The 27,219-nt window shown below is 29.9% G+C and overlaps 2 protein-coding genes across 3 annotated transcripts; both read right to left on the reverse strand.

The window, feature by feature from the left end:
* Positions 1 to 554: 554 nt before the first annotated feature.
* Positions 555 to 9,996, reverse strand: LOC106405909 (agamous-like MADS-box protein AGL19). Of its 2 annotated transcripts, none has more exons than XM_013846467.3 (8): positions 9,468 to 9,996; positions 9,017 to 9,218; positions 2,252 to 2,330; positions 2,033 to 2,094; positions 1,842 to 1,941; positions 1,221 to 1,262; positions 1,007 to 1,048; positions 555 to 908 (listed from the first exon to the last, which is right to left on the reverse strand). In XM_013846467.3, exons 2-8 carry the CDS (start codon positions 9,196 to 9,198, stop codon positions 750 to 752), a joined length of 666 nt encoding a protein of 221 aa, XP_013701921.1. In that variant the 5' UTR covers positions 9,199 to 9,218; positions 9,468 to 9,996; the 3' UTR covers positions 555 to 749. The 2 variants fall into 2 exon arrangements, with proteins under 2 accessions (XP_013701921.1, XP_013701920.1); XM_013846466.3 differs by having other exon boundaries at positions 9,017 to 9,234; positions 9,468 to 9,688.
* An 11,132-nt stretch (positions 9,997 to 21,128) lies between these two features.
* LOC106404245 lies at positions 21,129 to 21,530 on the reverse strand. Its single transcript, XM_013844976.1, has one exon. The coding sequence runs from the start codon at positions 21,528 to 21,530 to the stop codon at positions 21,129 to 21,131; it is 402 nt and encodes a 133-aa protein (XP_013700430.1).
* Between the last annotated feature and the right edge of the window lie 5,689 nt (positions 21,531 to 27,219).

Raw genomic sequence — 27,219 nt, forward strand, 5'->3', positions numbered from 1 at the left:
ATCTCATATCTGAAAGAATCTGACGTGGATCTATAACGTCTGAGCCAAAGAAAGAACGCTTCGAGTGGTGTTGTTCAGAGAGTTCTTGCTAAGTCCATCTGAAGTGGTATCAACGCAATTTTAAGAAACCCTCTGTTCCAGTACCTGGATGGCTAGAGCATTGAAAACTGTTCCGATCTTGGCCCAGACCCAGAGAAACATTGAAGAAGATGCTGTTTTGAGTGATTTTTAAGAGAAGATAAGAGAGGAGACGGTTCTTGTTGAAAGTGCTGTTTGGTCTGACAGATCCTACGTCCAAGCACTATTGTTGTTTTTGTGCAGAGCAGAATTTGGTTTTTTTTTCCTCCATTGAATCTTTATTGACAGTACAATCCTCTATCAGAGTGTGCATGACGTCTACTCTCTTACACGAAGCTGTCCCATTCTCGTAAAGGCTAGGCAGAATTGCTGTTAACTCTAAATGGCTAAGGTATGTGTTCCTTCATATCCACTGATCCAACTAGATTTTGGTCTTCTCTATACTGGTCCGTATATATGAATCCGAACACGTTCACTGCAATAAACATCATCTTTTATTTCGAATTTTCTTCCAAAACACTCAAGAAACGAAGAAGCCTAAGCTTAGAGATGTCCCTGGTTAAGAACAAATTACCACACTATGTTTACAATTTATTGACATCTCTGATATTTTGGACGAAAATATAAAAACAAAAAAGTTCGTAAAGAGCATTCTTTTTGAAGCTGTGAGATTAACTTTGAGGATAGATTTTCTTGGATTGTCTCGGCTCAGGAGGCCCAATGAACAAACCAGTCTCCACTTCCATATTGTCATTGCCATCCGTGTTCACTTCTGATGATGTTAAGGTTGATGATGATGATGCTACTACTATTGCTCCCATTCCACTCAACTTTTTATTTACAAAAGTCACCAAAATTCTTACTCACAATACATTTTCTTTTCATAATAATAGTGGTATTTATGACTAGAGAAAAAAAAAATTTGTACCTTCTCATTCAGTTCTTTGTTTTCCTTAATGAGATTCCTCTCCTAAAATTTTGACAAGGAACATAGAAATTTTCTTACTTGAGGTATTAATCAAAATTGTAGTAGACATAAGAAAAAGTATTGAAAATCGAAATAGAATACGATTATTTATGTAACTATATAAATATGTACACACACATAGAAATGAACATGTTAAAGGTAAATTATGTTTTACCTCTTCCTTCAGCTTATCAATTTCTTCACGGAGTAATTGGTACTGAAAATAATTGAACACAATAAGAAATGTCAGCTAAAAATTTCATATAGTAATATAATGAATAGACCTTTACATGTACATTTCACACTATATGTAGTTTCATTGTAGAGACTCTTTACTGCAATATTATCTTGAGGATGATAATATGCCATGCAAACCATGCACATGCACATCAATGATATGCTCATGCATGGAACGCCCATAGACCGCAATGTAATAATAGCATGTTACATGTTTAACAGAGCAATATGTATTGTTCTTAAAAACGTTTTTGCATAGTAATAAATGACGAAATTAAAACATGTTTTCATTAAAAAAAAATTGGGAAATTGGGATGATATATAGTTGAAAGGAAAACGTGAACATTTAACTTCCTTCATTCTAAGTAAACGTACAATATATATATACACTTAATATTCTAAAAAAAACATCAGAGGAATAATAATCTAAACCACATTAAACAAACGAGGATTTTTGAATGGATCCAAAATTTAAATTATCATTGGAAATGATAAGTTAGTGTATGTACGAATGAAATCGATAACGTTTCATGATAACTGTTTTTTTAGATAAGAGTACCTTCTTGGCTCTTATCCTGGTCAAGCCTCGCTCCAACTGATTCTCTAACTGGTGCAGCTCTTCAATAGAACATACATCAATACCTTCTCCGAGCATTTTTCTGCAATTATTTTATAATTGAATGATCTCACAGATTCTAAATCATATCAATAAAAATTACAGTATATTATAAGATGTTATGAGTTTTAAACCGTTTAGTTATCTCAAGTTGCTCAATCTTTTTTGTCAAGCCATATGTTTCGCCTCTCGCTTGCTGCAAAGTAAATAGTATAGTCGGTGACACATTTAAAGACACATAAATTCAGCTTTATTAAAATTTATTCATCCACAATATGTAAAACCCAACAAAGGATGAGAATTCATTTTGATCAAAATTAAAATCAGAGATCGGAAAAGAGAGTTTTAATTACCTGAGAATCTGCATCTCTCTTATGGTTAATTCCAATTTCTGTGACTCGTCTCTGGTATCGTTCTATTGTTTTTGAAATACTGAGAATAATCAAAGAATTCAAAACGTGGAGTCAAAACGTAAGCTTTTTCACTTCACCTTCCAACAAGCAAAATAACTATATCATACATTATTATATTATAATTCTGAAATTAAAATTTATGTGAAAAATTAAGTAAATATTTATGATAGCAAGTATATAATTGATCTCATGTTCTATTGGCGTTTAAAACTGTTCCTCTTTACTTCCAGATGCAGAAGATAGTAAAAACTATGAAAATAATGTAGCTATAATATTAATGACGAAACATCAAACGACACAAATATACATATACAGAGACAGGTAAATGTATATATAGGTGCACATGGACATGCTCAAATTGATAGTGAAATTAATAAGCTTTACCTATTCATAAATTATTAAGCAGTGCGTTAACAACTATGGTTAATTGGTTATGTGGTTAACAATGCCTAGTTAATTGTGTTCACCCTCTCTTGGTTTTGCTCAAAAGACACTTAAATACACGTATTTAGTTTTAAGTGTCTAATCTTACCCTGTGCTTAATCAGAAAAATTATTTATCAGACAACCAAATCAGTGTAGCTGTAAATAAAAAAAAAAAAAAAAAAAAAAAGAGAAACCATAGAAAGAAAGAATATAAATTCTGATCTACACACATGCACTGACTCCTTCAGTGTCTTTGCTTACTAAAGCGTTTGTGGGTGAAAAGTGAAGCAAAATGTCTCTTTGATGCCACATTTTTACATATTTATCCATACATTTTTTTCTGGACAACTATTAATCCATACATATATATATATATATATACTACTAGTTGATGCGACTAATATATTTACATACCTAACCATTTTTTAGTTTTAATGTTTATTTTTATAAAAATAATAATTAATTTTAATAGAAATTTTAAATTATTATAAATCATAAAACTTCAATATTAATATTGGTAATCAATGTATTAAAATTTTTTCTTTTGTTTCATAGTTTTATTTATGTGATGTAGATTTCGGATCAAAATATTTTCTATAGTAATAATTAGATTAAGAAATTTGTATTTGAAATTAAACACATATATATTGTATTTGGAATGAAAAGAAATCATGTGCCACTGAAAGATTTTTATAAAATCACAACTATAAAACATCAACAAAATAATGATAGTGTACGAGTGTTCAATCCGGTAAAACCGAACATTTTAAAATCGAACCAAATCGAAATAGAGAAAACAATCTGGATAAGGTAGTACCGAGTAAATTGAATGAATGTTATTTTTAAGAAACCGCAATATATAGATATGATTCAGTATATTAAGCGATCTAACCGGATAAACCAAAGAAACCGATTAATTCAGATATATTAGTATACTTATATATATTTTTTTTAATAATATGTATTTGATCAATATCTTATTATATAAAGATTGGTTCTTCAAAGTTGTTAATTAACATGACGATGACACATGACAATTAAAAATTTAAGATGATGACATGTGTTAAAATCTATCATAATTAATAATATAAATATAATAAGATAATAACACAAAATAATTATTTAATAGTAATTTTCCTTTTTTTAATTTTCTTTTTCTAATTTTTTTCCCTTTTTTCAATTCCTAAACAAAAAATATGTATAATAATTTACTTAATACTAATTTTTGTTTTGTAAAATCGTTTTTTTAAATACCAAATAAAGATAAAATCAAAAGATTATTTGATAGGTTTTTTAGTTGACAATAATTTCATTTTTATAATTTTTTTTCCTTTTTACAATTCCTAAAAGAAAATATGTATAATAATTTACATAATACTAATTTTCGTTTTCTAAAATTAAAAAAAATATAATTGTGAAAATTAGTTTGATAGTAATTATCCGTTTATAAAATCTTATACAAAAGAAAATTGTTAAAGAGTGTTTAGTTGTAGTTTTCTTTTTTCTTCTTCAAATCTAAAAAAGAGTAAAATAAGTATTTTAAATATTTTCATATAATAATAGACTAATATTTAAATAGTAAATTTTCTGTTTAAGAAATCATGTTCCAAAAAGGATTACAATTTTTTTTTGTAACTGAAAGGATTACAATTATTCACATCTATATATAAGATTAAACTCTCCTATATTTTATCACCAAACATAATTGTTTAATATATCATAATTAATAATATAAGTATAATAAGATAATAACACAAGAATTATTTAATAGTAATTTTCCTTTTTTAAAGTCCTAAACAAAGATAATAGCAAAAGATTATTTGATAGTTTTTAGATAACAATAATATCCTTTTTCTAATTTTTTTCCTTTTTACAATTCTTAAAAAAAAATATGTATAATAATTTACTTAATACTAATTTTTCGTTTTCTAAAATCATAAAGAAAATATAATTGTAAAAATTTGTTTGATAGTAATTATCCTTTTATAAAATCTTCTACAAATAAAATTGTTAAAGACTGTTTAATTGTAGTTTTCTTTTTTCTTCAAATCTAAACAGAAAATGTAAAACAATTATTTCAAATATTTCCATATAATAATAAAATTTCTTATTTAAATAGTAAATTTTATGTTTAAGAAATCATAATCCAAAAAGGATTACAATTATTCTTTTTTTTTGTAACTGAAGGGATTACGATTATTCACATCTATATATAAGATTAAACTCTCTTATATTTTGTCACCAAACATAATTGATTAAAATCAGAAACTCTCTCAACAAGAAAAACATTAGGTACGTTTTTTATTATATAATTTTATAATTATCGTAAAATATGATATTGTTGTACGTAAGTTATTGGCACAATTATGTGTTTTAGTTCCTATAGACGATATAAAATTGGTTATTCTGTCATAGTAATTCAATGTCAACATCAATTTATTATGTTACGTCAACAACGATTGATCAATGCAGTATAAACGGTTTATTATGGTTATGCGAGTTAGATAATAATTTTAAAATCAACAACAATTGTTATGATTTTGATTGTCATCAGGGTTTAGTCAAAAGGTTAACTAGACACTTCTTACAATAAGACTATGTTTGAAAAAAATATATTTACTATTTTCTAACTGAAATTGTTATTTAATTTGCTATCATGCATTATCAAGGAAACAATGAATTCAGAAGGTTATTCAACACTAAATCAGCTAAAAATATTAAAAGGTAAGAAATTTGAAAAAAGAATAATGAACTTATAGGAATGAATATCTCATAATTAATAAAGGTAATTTTTTAAAAAAAATCTTTTATAAATTTTTATTCAAATTGATTTTTTATTATATAGGAAAATACAATCAGGGTTGTGTGCATCATTCTCTTCTTAAAAAGCTTGGAGATGAACAATGTGAATGAATTATTATCAACGTATTATATTTATAATGTGCAAGATTGCAGTAAGAACTATAAAATCTCCGATCATAAATTTCAGATAAGAGTGATTGAGAGAACAACAACTGCATATTTGTGAAATAACCGTTACCTTAAATACTCTGTGAAAAAAATTTAATTTCAACTATAAAGATTTTGCTCAACTTAAAGATACAAGAAACTATTAATTATATTGATAATATTCATGCATTTATATATATATATATATATTTTTTTTTTTTTTTGTTTTTTGTTACATACATGTAATTGGTATATCAATAATATGAAAAAGCTTATGTTCAAATAGTTACTCTAACTTAATTGTTAAGGAGGTATTTTTCTATAAATAAGTGTAGCACTTTTTCTCTATGAATTATTAGTCCAATTCCATTATGCAATTTTAGTTTTTTTTTTTCTTTTTTTTTTCTACAAAAACTCTATTCTATATAGTAAAATTAAATTACAAGCAACATTATGAGCTGGACAAATAGAACTATTTGAAGATATATATCGCGCTGTGAAATGTGATAATACTGTTATTATCATGAAATTAAGTCTTTTATCAAGAGATATCCAGGTGTAAATTTTTATCAGCATCTTCTGAACTAAATTCTAATAAAAAAAAAATTGGATGTTTATTTTATTAGTTAACTCTAATTAGTTGAAGAAAATTTAATATACTAATTTGTATTATTTCTATTAGTTTGAGCTATGATGATGGTTGCTTGGTTAATCTTGGCCATATAATTGAAAATCCTTAAATGAATAATGAAGTTTATGAAGCTCGATATTAGTTAACATATATATATTTATGTTAACTTATATGAGTTAACTATATTTAGTTAACATAAAAAAAATTTAAAAAAAATTATTTATTTATATATTTATTAGAATCCTAAATTCCATATTCCTAAAACCTACCCCACCCCCTCAATTCTAAACCTTTAGTCTAGATTAGTTAACCTTAGGATTATAAGTGTTTTTTCTTTTTAAAAGTGAGAATAAAAGTGGTATTAAGAATGTGATATTTTAGTAATTTCCCGTATAATATTGCACTAACTAGATTGACCTTATTTAGCTTTCAATTTTTTTCATTTTAATTTTTACTTTGGTTGAGTTTAGTTTAAATTTTTAGGTATGAGTGTTTTCTCTAGCCTTAAATACAAAGTTGATAACAATTTACCTATGCACCATGATTATAAATACAAATACAAATACTAATAGAAATTTATGTGTGTAAATGAGTTTATAATTATAAAATAAATATCTCACATCTTATGCAAAAAAAAAAAAATCCTCAATCTATAATAAAATAATTTATATGTTTTTACTAAAACATCAAATAAAACCCGTTGCAACGCACGAGCTTTATCTAGTTTCTAATAAAAGTCAGAGAAACTGAATATAATATTAGTCATTAAAATCATCAACTAAATATAAGATAGAAGTAATGATGATATTATCGGTAGATATTGTTAATATCAATTTATTAATTAAATATCTAAATATCATGATAATTATATATTTAAATATTTTTAAATAATATAATATATATTTATCAATAGAATAGGTTAATGTTTATCAATTATCTTAATATCATGATAATATATAAATATTAAAATAATAATTAAGATAATCATATTAATTAAATTAATGATTTATCCTAATATCATGGAAAACATGACAAGTAGACAAATTAACTAAAATCATGAAAAACATGACGAGTAAGCAAATTCACTTATCAAATAATAGTATAGATTCATCTATATACACAAATATACAAAAGAAGCATGTAGATTGACTCGCATATATAATAGACTACAAATGTATTATATCATGTATTCACCATGCCTAAACAGGTCTGTTCTGTTCTGTTATTGATCAAAAAAAAAAAAAAAACAGGTCTGTTCACACATAAATGAGTAATCCATCGACAAGTTCAAACATGCGTAGAAGTAATTAGTATTTACTAATGTGTATATATATTCTATTAACTGTATAAAAAACCATGATAAAACCAAACTCTTACAAACGCACACTTGTATGTATATATATGTGGAGAGAGGCTCAAAGACACATGTTACACATGTCTAAATGAGGAAATTTATCGTTGCTTCCAAGTATGGCATTTTTATCTAATATCATGATAATTATATATTTAAATATTTTTAAATAATATAATATATATTTATCAATAGAATAGGTTAATGTTTATCAATTATCTTAATATCATGATAATATATAAATATTAAAATAATAATTAAGATAATCATATTAATTAAATTAATGATTTATCCTAATATCATGGAAAACATGACAAGTAGACAAATTAACTAAAATCATGAAAAACATGACGAGTAAGCAAATTCACTTATCAAATAATAGTATAGATTCATCTATATACACAAATATACAAAAGAAGCATGTAGATTGACTCCATATATAATAGACTACAAATGTATTATATCATGTATTCACCATGCCTAAACAGGTCTGTTCTGTTCTGTTATTGATCAAAAAAAAAAAAAAACAGGTCTGTTCACACATAAATGAGTAATCCATCGACAAGTTCAAACATGCGTAGAAGTAATTAGTATTTACTAATGTGTATATATATTCTATTAACTGTAGAAAAAACCATGATAAAACCAAACTCTTACAAACGCACACTTGTATGTATATATATGTGGAGAGAGGCTCAAAGACACATGTTACACATGTCTAAATGAGGAAATTTATCGTTGCTTCCAAGTATGGCATTTTTATCTAATTCACGAACACTCTGGTAACACCTATAGGCCTAATTTGACTAGCTAAAGGACACTGTGCTAAAAAAATCATATATATATTGCCACACAATAAAACTGACTAGATATATAGATAGCTATAATTGACTTTTCTTTGGTATAGATGGATAAACATCAAGCATCTGTAACTTTCCATTATAAAAGGCTCATTAGAGAGAGTAGAGAGTCTGATAGATCAACTCATCTACAGCTAGAAGTGGATGGCTCACAACAAGCACACATATACATATATATACATCGTAGGTGCCATGTAAATCTGATTACCACACTAACTACAATCCTATAAGAAATACTCCATTTTTCTTCTCCCATCTACTTTTCTTCAGAATAACAAAAATCACCATTGAATTACTCTCTATCATGACTTTTTTATTTTTGAACTTTCTCTATCATGACTTTGCCAATCACATAATCAAATTTAATCCATTGCTTCTACAAATTAGCCCCTAATCGAATCAATCAGTGTAAATCGATTTTACCACAAGTAATGTAGATAAGCAAAGAGTGGGATAGCCGGATAGGATAAGAAACACATATGAACATACCTAGAGCTAGAGAACTCATAGAGTTTGGATGTTGGTGAGAAGATGATCAAAGCAACTTCAGCATCACATAGGACCGATAACTCAAAAGCTTTCTTCAAAAGTCCATTTCTTCTCTTGGAGAAGGTCACTTGCCTGCTAGTTGCGTTCTCTATTCTCTTCATCTCCGTCTTTCCCCTCACCATCCTTTACTTTCTTATTTAATCTAAAATCCAAAACTTCTGCTTTAATCAAATCAAACAAACAAAAAAGTAATTATCTAAATAAAACGAATAGTATATATCCAGTAATTAAAACTAATTAGATGAATTAGACATAGACTAATAATTTTTCAAGAATATAAACTGAATTGAAATAAAATATTTAATTGGACTTTTAGAAGAAAAAAGCGAACAATTATTTGCTAAATAGAAAATGAATCCACGAAAACCTAAAGAGAGATTTCGAGATTTACCCTCTTTGTATGTGTATGCGCTTGGCTTGATGTGTCTATATGTGTATGTGGGTGGAAAGAGTGATTAAAGCAAAAAAAAAGAAAGAGAAGAAGAGAAGAGAATCTTGGGGAGAGGTGATACAGATTGCTGGGAACTTCCTAGAAGCCCTAGATTTATGATGAATGATGGGAGAGAAAGAAATTATTTATTGTTTATGATTAATATATTTCAGAAAGCCATGTGTTAAAAAAAAAAAAAAATTTGAGAAAGCCTTTTATTTTTTACCTTTTTATTAAATTGCCATTTTTATCATATGCCTACAGTGGTGGCCTATAGCCCTAAACCAGTAGACCTGGGGCTCACTAGTACATTGCCCTTTTATTTTTAGAAATCGTATTACGTAATTTCTTTTCTACTTTTGGTAAACTTTAAATCCAAATTGGAAGGCAATATAATAAATAATTGAAATAATTCTGGGAGGGGAAAGAATAAGTTCCAATGGGATGACAATATACAGCATGATTATGAAATTTATTTCTACTGGATTTTAAATTGTATATTCGGTGGTGACAAACGTATAAATATATAACTCGTACCACCTATATATCCCCTATATATTATTTGTGAAACATTACAACTTCTTTTTGTAGCCACATGTCATCACTAGGATGATTCTTAGAATTATTAGAGAAATATGTTGGTCCATCTAATTATATAATAAGCTTTTTATTAAAATAACCATAAATTCATTATTAATATCATTTATTATTTCATTAAATAAAGATTACGGAATTGCCTAATGTGGGTAAAATATATATGACAATTAATGATTTTGAATAATAAAGATCTTATAAAAAAATGTATCTTCTATCAAATTTGTTTAATTTAAAACTATTAAAATAATTTTAAAAAAACACAATAACCATATTATAAAAAATTAGATTTTTATATATATTTTATATTTTGAATTTTTAAAAAATGACTATAAATTACTAAAACTGTTAAAAGTCTCACATTCAAATTTTGCGATCCATGGTTTAAAATTTTTGTTATGACAAAATACAAATGATTACAAAATCATATAAATAAAAGTCTAATTTAATTAATCAGTAAGATTTAAAATATATATGTATATATATCATTCTAAATTAAACTATAAACCATATTGAATAAATAAATATTTTAGTTTCAAAATTTACTTTGAATATTTTTTTGATAAAAGTTTTGAACTAAAATTGATAATTTTTTTTAAATTATCAATTACTAAAATTATTAATCCCACAATGAAAATTTTGTTATCAGTAATTTAAAGTTTTTGCTATTAAAAATACACATGATAAAAAAAACATATGAGTCGAAAGCATCATTTAAAAAAAATAGACATTAATATTAAAAATATACTATGTATGTTAATATCATTTAAATTTAATTACATATCCTATCAATTTTTTTTTTTTAAAAATGTTTGGATTAATAAAATTGATTTATACGTTCGCACCAATTTAATTATATATGTAATAGTTACTAACTTTTAATTATTCAATATATATTTATTATTTCATAATAAGAACATATAATACATAAAATAATTTATATATATAATGTTTATCCTGCGCAAGGCGCGGATCTTAATCTAGTATAAATATATTTGGGTATCAATATCATGATACTGTTGGTGTAGTTGCCGATTTACTCTCTCCTCAACTTGTAGGGTTAACGCATATTGGAAGTGAAGGTGATATATAATAGAAGTACTGGAGGAGATCTTCACACGTGTCCATGTTAACCGACAACCTCTAGATCCGGTGTCCGTCAAAGTGGGTTTTACCAGTCCATCGGTGGACAACAAGCAATTCTGTCGGTTGCTAGCTCCTCCCGGACAAGATGTGCTCGATAATTTAACCTCGCACGCACCTTCCTATCTCTTTAGAAAAACAGAAACCAAAAGAATATTAAAACCCTTTGGACAAAATCGGTAAAATTTGAAGACAAAAAGTTACTGAAACAGCTATGAAGGCATAGTAGTCTGTGCGATAAATTAGTTTTTTTTTTTCTAAATAATAAATTAGTTTTGTTGTCTAAGTGGTCTACTACGTTATAGTATCGGAAGGTTTGTGGAGATATACGGCTTTAAACGTCGAAGGCATTAAAAATGAGTATTATTCATTTCTTTTGATATACTCTCTCAGTTTCAAAAAGATAGATTTTTTAACATCTGCACACATATTAAAAAAATACATTAAATTACTATAATAAATGTATCATTTTCTACAATTTTCAATTTTCAATTTTCAATACCTTTTAACCAATATTAATTCAATAAAATCAAATAATTTTCTTGAATATTACAATTTTTTCATAGAAAACATAAAATAAGTATCTTTGTGAAACAAATTTTATTTCTAAAACATCTAATTTTTTGAAACGGAGGGAGTAGTTATCAAACACAATCTTCAAAATGAAATTTATATCTTAATTTACTTTCATCATGTCCTCTTGGTTGTATATAGGGGTTTTGGCATTTTACCCGATATTTGAATCCGACTTGAAAAACCCGAACTGAAATCTAAACCGAAATAGTAAAATATCCGAACGGATATTGAATTAGGAGAGATTGAATATCCGAACCCGAACGGGTAATATCCAAATTCGATTGGATATCCGAAGATAACTCCTTATATTTCTAGTTTACTTCTCTAATTTTATTTAAAATATTTATATTGATGTGATACATGACTTAAACTCAGATAATATACACATATAATTATGGAAAAATCATTTGCTACTCACTTCAAATACATATCAAGCTCTTGTTTCTTACATTAACAAAACTTGCATCTGAAATTTAAAAATAATAACTAAATTAGTGCTTTTCTATTTTTAAAGTTTTATATTCAAACCTATCAGTATTTTAATCTATTAAAAATTAAAAACCAGTTAAGTTAAAATTATATATTTTAAATACAAAAACTTAAGTGATGAAGAATTTAATTCTTTTCCTTCAATATTTAAATCTAAATATCTGAACCCAACCTGAAATAACCGAACTCGAACTTAAAATATCCGAACCCGACCCGAATTGTAGAAATATCCGAACGGGTTCTATGTAGGACCGCGAAAATCCTGATTGAAAATTACGAAACAAAAAGCATATAAACGATAATATAAAGACTTACAACGTTTTAAGAAATCGTAAGGAAATAGACGAATTCACGGAGTTGAGATTTGATCTCTTTCCTTAACTCAATAAATCGCCCGTAATGTGTGATGGTTTTTATGCGATTTTTGAATCCCAGGATACAACCGTGATGAGACCGTTTCGCAACACCCGAAACAGAATCTACGAACTAACTACTACGATATACTCTCGAGACACTTGTTTTAAAGAAGAAAATCTAAAGAGTATTTTCATTTTCAAGTGAGAGAAGCTTTTTTTTTGTGTGTGAAGCGGCGATATTAGGAGAGATTATAGAAGCTATCAAAGAGAGGAGTAAGATGCGGTTTGGTTCGTGGAGAAAGGTACAATGAGCTATGAATGCGAGGAAACCATGCTGCGGTTTAGCCAGGCCCTAATCAGATTAGGCGACTGCTCATACACAACATTAGACCATTATATTATGCGTTATATAATTTGATTGCTTATGCTTACTATACGCTAGACAAAAGCAAACAATATTTATATCAGAGGAGTACAATTAGTAAGCATTTTTTTTAACTATACATAGGTATCCTGGCTCTACAGAAGTGATCCAGACTAGTTATCTAATGTCACGTGTCGGTCTTTTGTTCTTGGCGATCCCAAAATGTTAATCCCCCAGTGGCCGGGACTCGAACCCTGGTGGCTTCACCGTATCGGATTTTTGCCTTCAAGTTAATCACCACTAGGCCACAAGTCCTGGTTTTAGTAAACGTTTTTATTATGCAAATGTTATACCCATTAACTTCTCCATCTACTAATATGTAATCTAAACCATAGATAATCATTTAGCATGAACTTAAACTATATATGATCATATTAAGGATTTACATTGGTGCTGGTCTTATAAATAGTATAAGAATCACTACTGGATCCCTTGGTAGATTTTGGAAGTCAAATCATTTGATGTAACTACTACTTATATACCAGATTTGTTTTAGTTTTTGAGCAAGTGATATATTATCATTATGATTATCAGCAAAAGTTGATACAGATTTCTTGTTTTTAGGGAAGGAAAGGCATTTCAACAAGCATTATGATTATCAACAAAAGACTGGGGACCATGATTAACCCCAGTCTTTTAACTGGAGTTCTTAACTTCGGTTAGGAGACGGTTCTTAGTTTTTCTTATATTTTAACTAAAAAAAGCTAAGAACCGTCTCTTAAATAAGAGATTTAAGAATCCGTCTCTTAGCCGAAAAGTGTAAAAAAATAAAATAAAATAAAAAAATGTCAAATCATGAGTTAAGATCTTCGGCTAAGAGACCGAAGTTAATCATGCCCTTACCATGCGGCTGTGGTTTCGTTTTTCTTAGTTCTCTGTAGATGATTTCCAATCTCAACATGTCAGCCTTTTTGTTTTTTTTTTTTTGGCAACGGACGGTTTAACTGCTCTAATCTTTGAACATGTACAACAACGCTTCATTTTATGAGAATTCACATATTATAAATAAAAAAGCATTATGCTGGCGAGAACAAGAGAGGAACAAAACACACACGCACACATTACTAAGCTTAATAGGTGAAAAAGAAGTGGTCCTCGTAGCGTGCGACACCTGTACCGAGATATGACAGGATTAACAAATATGCAAGTGTTATTTAAATGTATCATTAGTATAATAAAAAGCATCCAATAGTGGATAACCACTTGCTTATGCACAGTAGTTACAATAATTAAAACAATATGAAACGAATAAAGTAAAAGGTTTTTTCAAAAAAATAAAAATAAAGTAAAAGTGACAAGAATGGTTAAGAAATTTACCAAACAAAGAGGCTTAGCTGCCACGTGATATTGTGTAGTTGGTGGTTTCTCGCTGAGACGAGAGTATGGTCGCTGTTATAATAACAGGGTTGTACGGACGCTTTATTATTTATCACACAATTAAAGTGAGGGAACACCTTCCCAACCCCCACATCTCATCCATCTAAAAATTATTTTAGTTTTGCATTTTTTTTATTGCAAAAAATTAAGCTAATTATCTTAATGCCCTTAACCCTACCATATACAACAATCGACTATGGTTTTCTTATTCTTTTTTTTTTCTCTTTTCTCTGCGGCGGCATCTCTCTCTTTTCTCGACTCCTTTCTATCTACAAACTGTTCTTCTGTTTCTTTTTTCTTCTTCAATCCTTCGTGAAACTTATCCATAGCCACTCAATCTGATGAAGGAATTGAAGAAAACGGTGAAGAGGGTGAAGGAATTGAAGGAAAAAAGAGCTCGAAGTCTATTTACGTTTATAGTCATGGATCTGCGATTTCAGATTAGGGTTTCGTTTTATGAGGAATATTGTGTGTTTTTTTCGATCTAGAGTTTATTTTTGTTCTTCATGATTTTGATTTAGTGTTTAGAATAAGATTTTAGGTTTTCTATGATTTAGGGTTCTTATTGTTCTTATTCTTCTTATTCTTCTTCTTTTACAGTAGTTTTCGTGGTTGTATTTATTTCATCTTCAGATTCTCTTCAGATCTAGATTCAGTTTAACTCGGTGTTATTAACTCAGTCGAACTTGGTACGACTAATAGTATTACGCAGTATAATTCATGTATAACTCGGTATGACTGAGTATAACTTAGTATAACTTGGCATGACTGAGTATAACTTGGCATGACAGAGTATAACTCAATATAACTCGGTATAACTACACTCGGTAGTACTAAGTATAACTAATTATAATCTTGTATAACTACACTCAGTAGTATTAAGTATAACTCAGTATAACTCGGTATAACTACATTCAGTAGCACTCAATATAACTCAAGTATAACTTAACATCAATATTACCCAGTAGAACGAAGTATAACCCAGTACAACTAAGTAAAACTATACAGTATAATGTAGTATCCGAAATTTGAAAATTTTGAAAATTTAAAAATTTGAAAATTTAAAAATTTGAAAATTTGAAATTTGAATTTCGAATTTTTTTATGATTTAAATTAATAATTTCAAAAATGCAAAAGGGTAAAATTGGATATTCATGTTTCATTAAAACAATATGGGCATATGAGATTTGAGAGGCCCATAGGAGATTGGCTCTACCACAAGTGAGGGCAATAGAGAAGTTGGCTCAATTAAAGTTTTGTTTCACCTGCAGAATCTTAATTTGTACCACCAGGGATGGACGTTTGGATATCCGTTCAGGTTCGGATCAGGTATTTTGGATTTTTGGATATTTTGGATTCTTGGATATAGAATATTGGACCAATTATTATTATAAGCCTAATATGGGCCGAGTAATAATTGGATGTGTGAATAGAAAAATTTTATAAGTCCAATGGCTGAGTAAAATTATGATTTTATTTGAAGAGATATTGAGATTTTGGACTCACTTTGCAAGCTAAATAAGCTGAGCAAATTGATTCATTTATTGGTTTTGGACCCATGATGAAAAAAGGCTTAAGCCTTAAGAGAAAAACTTGGCAACCAAGCTAAGGCACCTTGGTAACCAAGTCAAGCGAACTTGGTTACCAAATTTAACTTGCTTGGTGACCAAGCTAAATTATCTTGTAAATACTACATGATCTCTTCATAATCCACATATATTACTATCTCACCTCACACACAAAAACAAACTTCTCTTACTTGAAAATGAAAATACTCTTTATATTTTCATCTTTAAAGCAAGTGTTTTGAGAGTATATCGTAGTAGTTATTTCTTAGATTCTGTTTCGGGTGTTACGAAACGGTCTCATCACGGTTGTATCCTGAGATTCAAAAATCGCATAAAAACCGTCACACATTACGGGCGATTTATTGAGTTAAGGAAATATATCAAATCTCGACTCCGTGAATTCGACCATTTCCTTACGATTTCTTAAAACTTTGCAAGTCTTTATATTATCTTTTATATGTTTTTGTTTCGTAATTTTCAATCAGGATTTTCGCGGTCTTACAATCTTAACTCAATATATCTGCTTCCTACTTATCGCTTGAATCGGATTGAATATTATGAACAATATTTTAAAACGATTTTATAAAATGGTTTTACAAAACGTTTTAAATCGATCTGAAACGGTTCTTCGAAAGCTCTTTAGCTATTCCCCAGAATGTTTCGGAATAAAAGACGAATCATATTTAGAAAAATTATTTACGCGACATTCTCTGAAAGGTTCACGGTCTCATTTTTCTAAAATAAAATAGCGTTTAAGAAAGCCTTTTGTCAAATTCTTAAAAACGACTATTAAAAGTTCAAGAACACCTTTAAGCGATCCTGAGAGCTAATACTAAAAAAAGTTCAAAAACGCTTTTAAGTGATTCTGAGGACGACTATCAAAAAGTTTAAGAACACTTTTTAACGATTCTGAGAATAGACAAAAAGTTCAATAACGTTTTTAACGATTTCAGAAACGATTATTATCGTTTAAGAATGCTTTACACGAGTTCTGAGAACACTTATTTGAATTGAGTTCTCAATAATTTCCACTGTATGTAATTTGTGAACATATTCAATAATGACTATTGATGTCAATGACTTTAAGTCAATAAATGGGTTACAAAGTTTAAACTCATAAGATAAGTCTTGTAAAATATGGACAAATCTTAAAAGATTGAGTTCAATATAATTTTGAATAAATATTTGAAGATTAAATTCATAATATTTTTTGGATAAATCTTATAAGACAAAGCTTCTTAGTACCTTTGAATAAATATAAATTTAATTATTGAGTCCAAATAACTATAATGGATAAATACAATTAAATACAATTATAAAGATTGTTTCCATATAGATAAATATATATATAAAGATCGTGTCTAAATAATTATAAAATATTTATTTTTTGAATAAATCAAATTTATATTTAGATTGTGTTCAAATATTTTCTTTTGAATAAATCTAAATTTAAAGATGAAAGATTGTGTTCAAATAATCATGAAATATTTTGTTATACGAATATAACCAGTGAGACGACAAACCTATTGGGAATGGTCATCCACTTGGATCGTCTTCATGTGAAGATTTGTCTATGCCTAGTAAAACCACTATATAAGTCTATAGTGAGTTAAATACTTTCATGGAACTTGAGTTTCCTTATGGACAAATCAAGGTTTAGAACACACGCTCAAAGAATTTTTTAGACAAAATTTCTTTTGATGGATTACATGTTCATCATATAATAGTCAAAGGGCTGTGATTCTTCATGCATGAGAAAATGACTGCATGTACATCAATTAATCTGATATGCTAGGTTTATAGGTACATTGGAAATTCTCCATTAAAACATATCTCTCACAAGGAAAGGCTACGAGCCATATGATTTGACTTTCAAGTAAGTCAAATATGCAAATCACAAAGCATATGATATTCACAGTTGTGAACATAATTCAAAAGTGATTGAGCAAAAGAACTAGTAAAGCCTAATGTTCATTTAAAATTATACATTAGCTTCAGAAAGCAACATGCTTAAAATAAATTCAATGGATAATTTCAAAAAGCTGACACACATCGCAACAAGACTGGCGAATGTTGTAGCAATATTGGTTTACATAGAGACAAAGTGAAATCTCAAACCAATTTGATAGAAACTGACACATGAAGTGTAGTTTTGGGTCAACGTTCCATAACATAATGGAATATATATGTGGCAACATAAACGAGAATTAATGTGTTCTCAAGAGAATTAACATTATTCCTCGTAAGAATTGCTCCTTATTCATTAGAATCCAATGAAGTTGCGGAACAAAAGTTTCTAAATTCTTAACGGATGAATGCAAGCATGCATAATCCTGAATTAACTCAGAAAATGTGGGGGAGGGTGTTACTTACCACATATAATAAATGGCAAAAGGCCATATATACTTAAGTAACATACATTCGTACAAATACCAACAAGTGTGGGGGGGGGGGGGGGGGGGGGGGGGTTGCTTAGCAAAAGTTGAAAAAACTACCTCCCAAAAAGGTCAAAATTAGACCTAAAACTGTGATCTCAAAATTTCAGCTGACGACCTTATGGATTATTTAAAAGGTTTAACAAGAGATCAAGTATTAAAATCATTGAAGGGGATGGGTTTATTGTCTATTATTAAAGGATGTTTGATGGAAACCCTACCAACATGACTGGAGATCCCAAGAAGTTGGTTCAAAGGGACAACTAAATCAAACAAAACCTGATAAAAGCACTGAAACCTAACCATATCCCAAGGTGATTATTAGTGCTCCTGTAAATTTAAGGTTAAGCATTGGCTTTTAATGAGATAAGACCATGACCTTCATATACATGTATATAAATTATTACATGGTACTTTATTGTGTATATGGTAGGTGCACATGACAATCACCTAGTGAGTGTGAAATGAGGCCATTTCTAGGAGAATGAAGTTCATGTTTTTTTTTAACGCTTTGTTTATTGATAATGATTTGCATCTATCGCATCGTAGAAGAACTATACATAATGAGAAACTAATGGTCTTTTAGACCCAAAACTAACAAAGACAACATCCATGATGTCAGATTAGCAATAACAAACTGGTCTTGTTTCGAAATAAGATAGATTAGGTGTTCCCGTTCCAGCTATACTCTCCAAGTTCACTCATGACTAACCAAGCAAGTTCACGGCCAAAATGAACACAATAAAGAACTTAACTCTACGAGAAAATGCAGATGTGTTATGTATGTTGACTTGGTTTACATAAACTTTCGGGGGGTTCAAGACATCATGTTCACCACCTGAAAAGTAAATCTGACAGGTATTAACAATGAGTAGTTCAAAGCTGGAAAATGCTACTACATCATATACAGTTAGTTTTTCGCATATACTCTCGAAAAGTTTGTTTGTCGAATCTAGTGTTAGATCTAGCTGTAGAGTCGGTCATAGTCCATCTAGTCTAGTCTTTAAAGTAATTTTTATTCATGTGGGGGATTGTTGGACCAATTATTATAAGCCTAATATGGGCTGAGTAATAATTGGATGTGTGAATAGAAAAATTTTATAAGCCCAATGGCCGAGTAAAATTATGATTTTATGTGAAGAGATATGGAGATTTTGGACTCACTTTGCAAGATAAATGAGCTGAGCAAATTGATTCATTTGTTGGTTTTGGACCCATGATGAAAAAGGCTTAAGTCTTAAGAGAAAAACTTGGCAACCAAGATAGCAAACTTGGCAACCAAGTTAAGCCACTTTGGTGACCAAGTCAAGTCAACTTGGTGGCCAAGTCAAGCCAACTTGGTTACCAAGTTTAACTTGCTTGGTGACCAAGCTAAATTATCTTATAAATACGACATGATCTCTTCATAATCCACATATACAACTATCTTGAGAAGCTGAGACATGACTAAGTTGAGTTTGTTGTTACTACATATCAATCATTCACAAGGCTTGAAATCAGTAAAGAACCAATATAAATTCATTTTTTGATTTCGGGCACTTAAATTTTGGGAGAATCTCTATAATATTATTTGAAAAGTTAGTTTCTTAGAGCTTCTCCAAAAAGACACTCTATTATGAAGATTCCAAAACTTTATATTTGAAGTTTAAAAGTGTTTTTCTCGAAAAGCAAAACTTCAAACTTAACTTCAAAACTATTTGTATTTTATCTTATGGTCCTTATATTTGTCATAATTAATTTAAATTCATAAAAATTTGTAAATAACTAATCACATATATAAAAATATTACAACAGTATTAACTAATAAAATGTTATATTAAAATACAAATTTTAAATAGAAATAACATAATTAATATTAAACTTCAAGAAAATACCATATTATTCCATAAAACTATTTTCGTAGTGCATATGTGATCAACTAGTGTATTTCTAAGTAAAAAAATGACTCTCTTTATTTTTTTTAATTTGTAGATCACCAACTAAGTATTGTTGAAATCAAGTGATCTTAAACGTGTAAATACATTAGATCTGAACAAGAAAGTAAAAGAGGAAAATAAATATTGCTAAAAAACTTAACTTCTATCGATGATATCAAAACTCAGTGAATACATTCGATCTGATAAAAAAGAGCCGTACGTAATAGACATCAAAACAACAGCCATCTTCGGTTACACAAAATTTGTTTGGACAACATTTTGGAGATTTTGGAGGTTCTGGATCAAATTTACAAGACTACTAGTATTGTAATATTTAAATTTGAATAATAATTATGTCTTCATGTAATTTTTGAAAAGATTTTTGTTGTTAAGTTTCTTTTGTATTTTTGTTGTCTAAATCTAGTTTTACAATATTTTAATCTTATTTTAAATATTTATTTAATTTTATGTGTAAAACTAAAATTTATAAAAAAAATTGATTTTTTTTATGGGATATGAATTTTTTTAGGATTAATACGATAAACGAGAAATTGTTTAAGAATTATAAATTTGATGTGTAATTTTTTGTTTTGAAACTCATATTAATTAAAAGGGGAAAGGTTAGTTGGAAGCCATAAAAGCTTCATCAACCACCATATTGTCAGATACATTCAAAGCGAACTTTGCTAAACGATCAGCTAGGGTGTTTCTCTCCCGAGAAATCCAAGAAAATACAACAGAATCTTAGACATATGCAAAGGATAAGATATCTGCAGCCACTCCATAGAGCTCTGGTATGCAAGAGCCGGTCTTCAAGGACCTGATCAAATGGACAGAGTCTGACTCCAACACCACCATCTTCAGATGCTCACTTGTCCCTGATTTAACGGCCTCAAGTAGAGCTAAGCCCTCTGCCATGAGGGCCGAGTTCACCACAGCCACCCGTTTGTGGAAAGGCCGCTGGGAAGAGGGTGAGAGGAGCACCCATCCCAGCCCCGCCATCGTACCAAGGGGGGACCAAGCTGCATCTGATCTTACAATAGTCGCGTCCTGCGGATATTGGGGTGGGGCCTGTGCTCTCGTCGCTTTATGAGAACCAGCCTGGGCCTGGTTTGAGTCCCATTCTCGGGCCAGAGTTATCGCCATTGATAGAGAGTCTTCGGGAGTGCATGAGAATCCTTCAAATACAAATTTATTACGGGTCTTCCATATGCTCCAGAGGATCCAGAGAGCCAGGGATTTCGAAGTAATTCCAGCAGGAGGCAGACATCGTTTAGAGCAGAGCAATGGTCACAAGTCAACCAAATCTATCATTCCGCTAATTTCTAGTTCGGTAGTGAAAGGAGCGAGGCGCCAAACCTTTCTAGCATACTGACATTGGAAGAAAAGATGAATAATAGATTCAGATTCTCCACATCTTTTACATCTTGAATCGACTGGGACATGTCAGTCCAGAAGCCGTTCCCCAACAGGGAGAGCACCCTTTAGGAGTTTCCAAGCAAACATTTTGATCTTCGGTACACAATTAAGCTCCCATACATTTTTCTTCCAGTTAACAGGTCCTCCATTCAGTCCAGAGGCTCCATTCTCTTCCCTATTCACTTCAGAATAATACCCTGATTTGGTGGAGTATTCCCCCGTCTTTGTTCCTAGCCAGATAAGCTTATCTGGAGCCCCGGTTTGGCTCGGTCTAATGCATTTGATTTTCTCAGCATAGTCAGGTACAAAGAGATGTAGTTTGCGCAGGTCCCATTCGCATGATTCAGCCATCATCAGTTCTGCGACTTTGAGGTTTAGTAGATGTTCATTCGTTGGGCCCATTGGTCTCTCTTGGGAGGTAGAGCTCAGCCATGGGTCTCTAAATTTGATGTGTAATTATAGGGACCAAAATGCAAATAAAAGTATGAAATTTCAAATTTGAAGTTTTGAGAAGTGAAACTTCAAATATAGAGTTTCACTACTCAAAACTTCAAATTTGAATTTTGAAGTTTCTTTTTGTAGAGCAAAAACTTCATATTTGAAGTTATAGAATGTCTTTTGGAGATGCTCTTACTTGGCGCGTTCACGTTAATTCTTACGACAGTCAATTAAACATGTATCCTTAATGATTTTAAATATTAAATAAAATTACCATTATCTAATTTTTTGTTTCTTTTGTAATAGCATAATTATCCAGTGTTAATTTTTTTTTCCTTTTTATATTATTTCCAAATAACATCTATAATAAAACAAACATTTATTAACAAAATAATCATAATTTTAAACGAAAATATACATTATAAATAATATGATTTCACAAAAAAAGGAAAGTTCACAAAAATAATCCTGATATTAAAATATAATATATTCATTTGGAAAATAATCTTAAATAACATAATATGTGTGTATAGATAAAAAAAGTAATGAAATGTTTTTTATATCAAGCTATTTTCTCATATGATTAAAAACAATTTCAATAACATAAATTGAACTATCTTTTATGAGCTAAAAATATTTTAGAATTAATACTATTGGATGTTTTTTTTACTTTTAGTTTTTTAAGTGTTAATTATGACTTACACTTTTTATATTATTTTATCAAATTACCTAGATAAACTTAATATTTTACTTAAATAGTATGCTTTATCAAAAATAATTCACAAAATAAAAAGGGGTTTTTGCCAAAACCAACCCAAATATTGATTCTAACCATAAAAGTAGACCCTATATTCAATCATATGTAAAACCAACCTAAAAAGGTAGTGAAAGTACTATATAACCCTTATGACTAAACAAAAAATCAGAAAGTTATTTTACAATTTTGTCCTTAGTAAGTCTACACGTAAAAATGAAAGTCTACATATCTCTAAACATCAATACAAGTCTACATCGTAATTTGATATTATAAATTAATTTAAAAATGTACACAAATATTTTTTGTGAAACCTTAAACTAATCATTAATATAAGGGTTAATATGAAGGTTAGAAATATTCAAAAATCCAAAATACCTGATAAAGAAGTCTACTCCCACCAAATTTAACCTAACCAGATTTAACCAAGTTAATTTTAACCAAATTTAATTTTAGTAGACTTCACAGTGTCGTAAATTTTAAACTAGTTACAACTTTTGTCTCCCTATATAAATGAAATTTACACAATCTCTCTCTGAAATGGCTGCACTAGTTTCTAAAACTCTCTCACTTCTCTCTAAAACTCTCTCCCTTCTCTCTAAAATTCTCTCATTTCTCTCTTTTTCCTCTAAAACTCTCTCATGTCTTTCTCACAATATTAACTTGTTATTTTAGGTATTATGATTCATGGTTTTCATCTTCTCCTTTAAAAATATAAGTTTTAGATCTATAGATTTTAAATGTATGTTTTTATGATATGTGTTTCTCACAGTATTATCTTGTTTTTGTAGGTATTATCATTTATGGTTTTAATCTTCTCTAAAAGTGTAAGTTTTTGATCTATGGATTTTAAATTTATATTTTTATGTTATGTCTTCCTCACAATATTACCTTGTTTTTATAGGTACTATCATTCATGGTTTTCATCTTCTCCTCTAAAAATGTAAGTTTTAAATCTATAGATTTTAAATGTGTATTTATATGTTCATATATTCAAATATAGTTATTGATTCAAAATCTGTGCATTTACTTTGCTATTATTTTATCTTACAAATTCTATTTTTGAAGGATTTTCAGATTTAAAACTATTTTTCACATTTCAAAATGTACAGATTTTTTTCAGATCTGAAAATTATTAGATAACGTAGACTTCTAATGAAGTTTGCTTATAAGCTAAAGCTAGTAGACTTCAAAAAAGTATACTAAACCACTAATTTTAGCAGATTTCATTGAAAGTCTACAAAAATATGATTTCAACTTTTTTCCTATGTTTTGTTAATAATTTTATCTTATTTTGCAGGTATTTTCATCCATGGTTGTTATCTCTCCATCCAAAAATGTAAGATTTACATCTATAGATTTTAAATAAGTGTTTTGTATTTATATTTAAATAAAATTACATATTCAAACTTTATGTTTTTAATTTACTACTATTTTTGTCTTATAAATTCTATTTTCTAAATTTTTTTAGATCTAAGCTCATTTTCATATTTTTAATGTATATATTTTCAGATCTAAAATTTTTCTGACAGAGTAGACTTCAATTGAAGTCTACTTAAAAGTCATGGCTAGTAGGCTTCAACTAAAGTCTACTAAACCATAAATTTTAAGTAGACTTAATAAAAAAGTCTACTAAAATATGATTTAACTTTTTTATCTTATGTTTTTGTCATAATTTTATCTTTCTTTGCAGATACTCTTTTCCAAGCTTAATTTTAGGCATCAAGATTATGAAAAATCAAACGCACTCAAAAATATTTTTTAATAATTTTTTTTTAATAATTTTGCATAATAAAATATTCATTTGTAAATAATTACATGATGCATAATCTATAAACATTGTATTATTTTTTAGTTGTGTTTCACTTGTATGATATTATTAATTTTTGTTAGCTATCAATTTTTTCACAAGATACTCTAATCAAACAAAAATTAATGTGTAAAATGGGAAACACACATGTGAGAAGGAGAAAATCTGTACAAAATTCCTAAGAAGTTTGAAGAGTAAAACTAATCAAAAAAATTTGCAATAAGTTTCAAGGTGTATACTTCAAACAACAAAATGCAGAAGCAGACTTGTTGGGGTCAAAATCGGTCATGACGGAATCAATGTCTGAAAGTCCGTAAAAATCGGCATGAACGTTTTTACGAAAAATAAATCTTCAAAAAAGATTTATTTTTACGAAGAATCTTGCGGAAAAAACACATTCACGAGAAATCGGAGAAAGACTCGAACAAGGTTGCTGCGTAGCAACCAGCGCACAAGCTGGTCGCTACGTAGCGACCGAGCTCTCACCGAAGCTCGGTCGCTAGGTGTTGGGGTCGAAAACGGCTACGATAAAGTTAACGTCCAAATCCCCGCAGAATACGAGTATGTCTTTGTTGGGGTCAAAAACGGTTACGACGGTGTTAACATTCAAAATGTCCGAAGAAGAAAATGAGAACTTTCTTCGACGAATACCTTTTCGAAATAGATTCTTTCTTACGAAAAGCTTTGCGGAGGAACCACGAGACATTTGACAAGAGCTCAAAAAAGGTCGCTACGCAACGACCGAACGCGTGTTCCGCTCGGTCGATACGTAGCGACCGAGCTCAAGCCAAGCTCAGTCGCTATGTAGCGACCGAGCTTTTCCAAAACGTCGATACGACATTAGTCCATGCAGTCTCGTCTACCCTTCGATGCTATCTCCCGAAGACCGTAGCGAACCCATTTCATGTATATAAGGAGCTAGTATATAAGGAGTCCTAGGCGAGAGGCATGGAGGAGGACTTTTCTCAGAGCGAACTTAGCACTTAGAGTAATTAGGAATATTTCCGTTTTTGTTATTCGAGCTGCGACTCAACTAGGTTATTGCCGTCTTAGGGTTTTAGAACTAGGAATCTCGCCGACAGCTCTCGTAGCCCAGGCTCTTACCTTGTTGTAACGCCCAAACGCGAATTCGGAATAAGATCTACTTTGCTCTCTTTTCGATTTCTTATACTTTATCGTTGTTATTATTGTGTTCTGATTGCTTGGCGTGTGGTATTAGCAGATATCCGGGACCTCTGGGAAATTGGAGGTTTTCCTAGTTTCCTTATTTAAACGGAAATCGACAGTGCGAATTTCGGTTCCCACAAGACTACTAACACACTGTAATATAATTATTTAAAGGACACGTGTCGTCACACAATCATTCGTTTAGAAAACCTCCGCCAAACTTCAGAATGAAAGTCAATGATTTGCTGAAGTCATAAAGATCTTTTCCGAATTGATAAAACAAATTTCGTATAAGAGTCATTATACGAGAAATCTTCAGGCATCGAAGCATCGCTCTCATTTTCCGTTGAACCAATCGACTCACAGAAAAACAACAAAAACATTTACGACAAAGCAAAATCAAGAACAAAAGTAACAGAAAATACGACAAAGAGAACAAGTCCTCCCCGCTCGTCGACTAAGTCTATCGCTGTTTAACTGATTCATTCAAAAAACCTGGAAAAATGTTTCGCAACTAGATCTCGGTGAAATAACCTTTGGTAAAAATCCATGAGCGACTCAAAGAAACTTTCACCGAAGAATAAAAACAAAAGTGGAAACGTTTCTCAAAAATCTGCGGAAAGATCGTTATTTTGACATCTCCATATGTCGCGTCAATTTGCTAAATTCGTAAAAACCGGTCGCCCGTTACTTACGCAGAAAATCCTTCGTATAATTAGATCATGTCATAGAAAGTAACTTTCGAAAGTAAACGTAACAGGTTTTACGAAAAAGTACTTTCCTTATAGCAAAAACCAAACTGTATGATCCGACATTGGACGACCAATATAAATTTTACTTCCTCGCACCACGATCTGAAAGGTCTCATTCTTTAGCCCTGCGACTCACTGGCATCCGCTCTCACTCCCCTTGGTCACTTCCGAGCAGGAAATCACCCTGCAACTGACTCCGCACGGGCTCTGTATCGAGCTTCTTAGGCTTTGTCTCCCTCGGAAACAAAGTAAACAACTTTCATACGAATAAAGGAAGCATTATACGAAACTTTCATTGTATAAATTAACCCTAAAGTGGAAAATCGTTTTCTACCACCATGGGCATACTCGGCCTATCAATCTCGATAAACGCCATTCTTCACTCACCCAATTACGCCTTTCCTTCGAAGCCGAACTAGGTTACAGCATCCCCTTTAAGGACGATTCTGACCGACTTGACCTTATTGATAGCACAAAAGTGTCATGGTCTAATCC

The sequence above is a fragment of the Brassica napus genome, chromosome C3 (assembly GCF_020379485.1).
Source record: "Brassica napus cultivar Da-Ae chromosome C3, Da-Ae, whole genome shotgun sequence".
NCBI lineage: Eukaryota > Viridiplantae > Streptophyta > Magnoliopsida > Brassicales > Brassicaceae > Brassica > Brassica napus.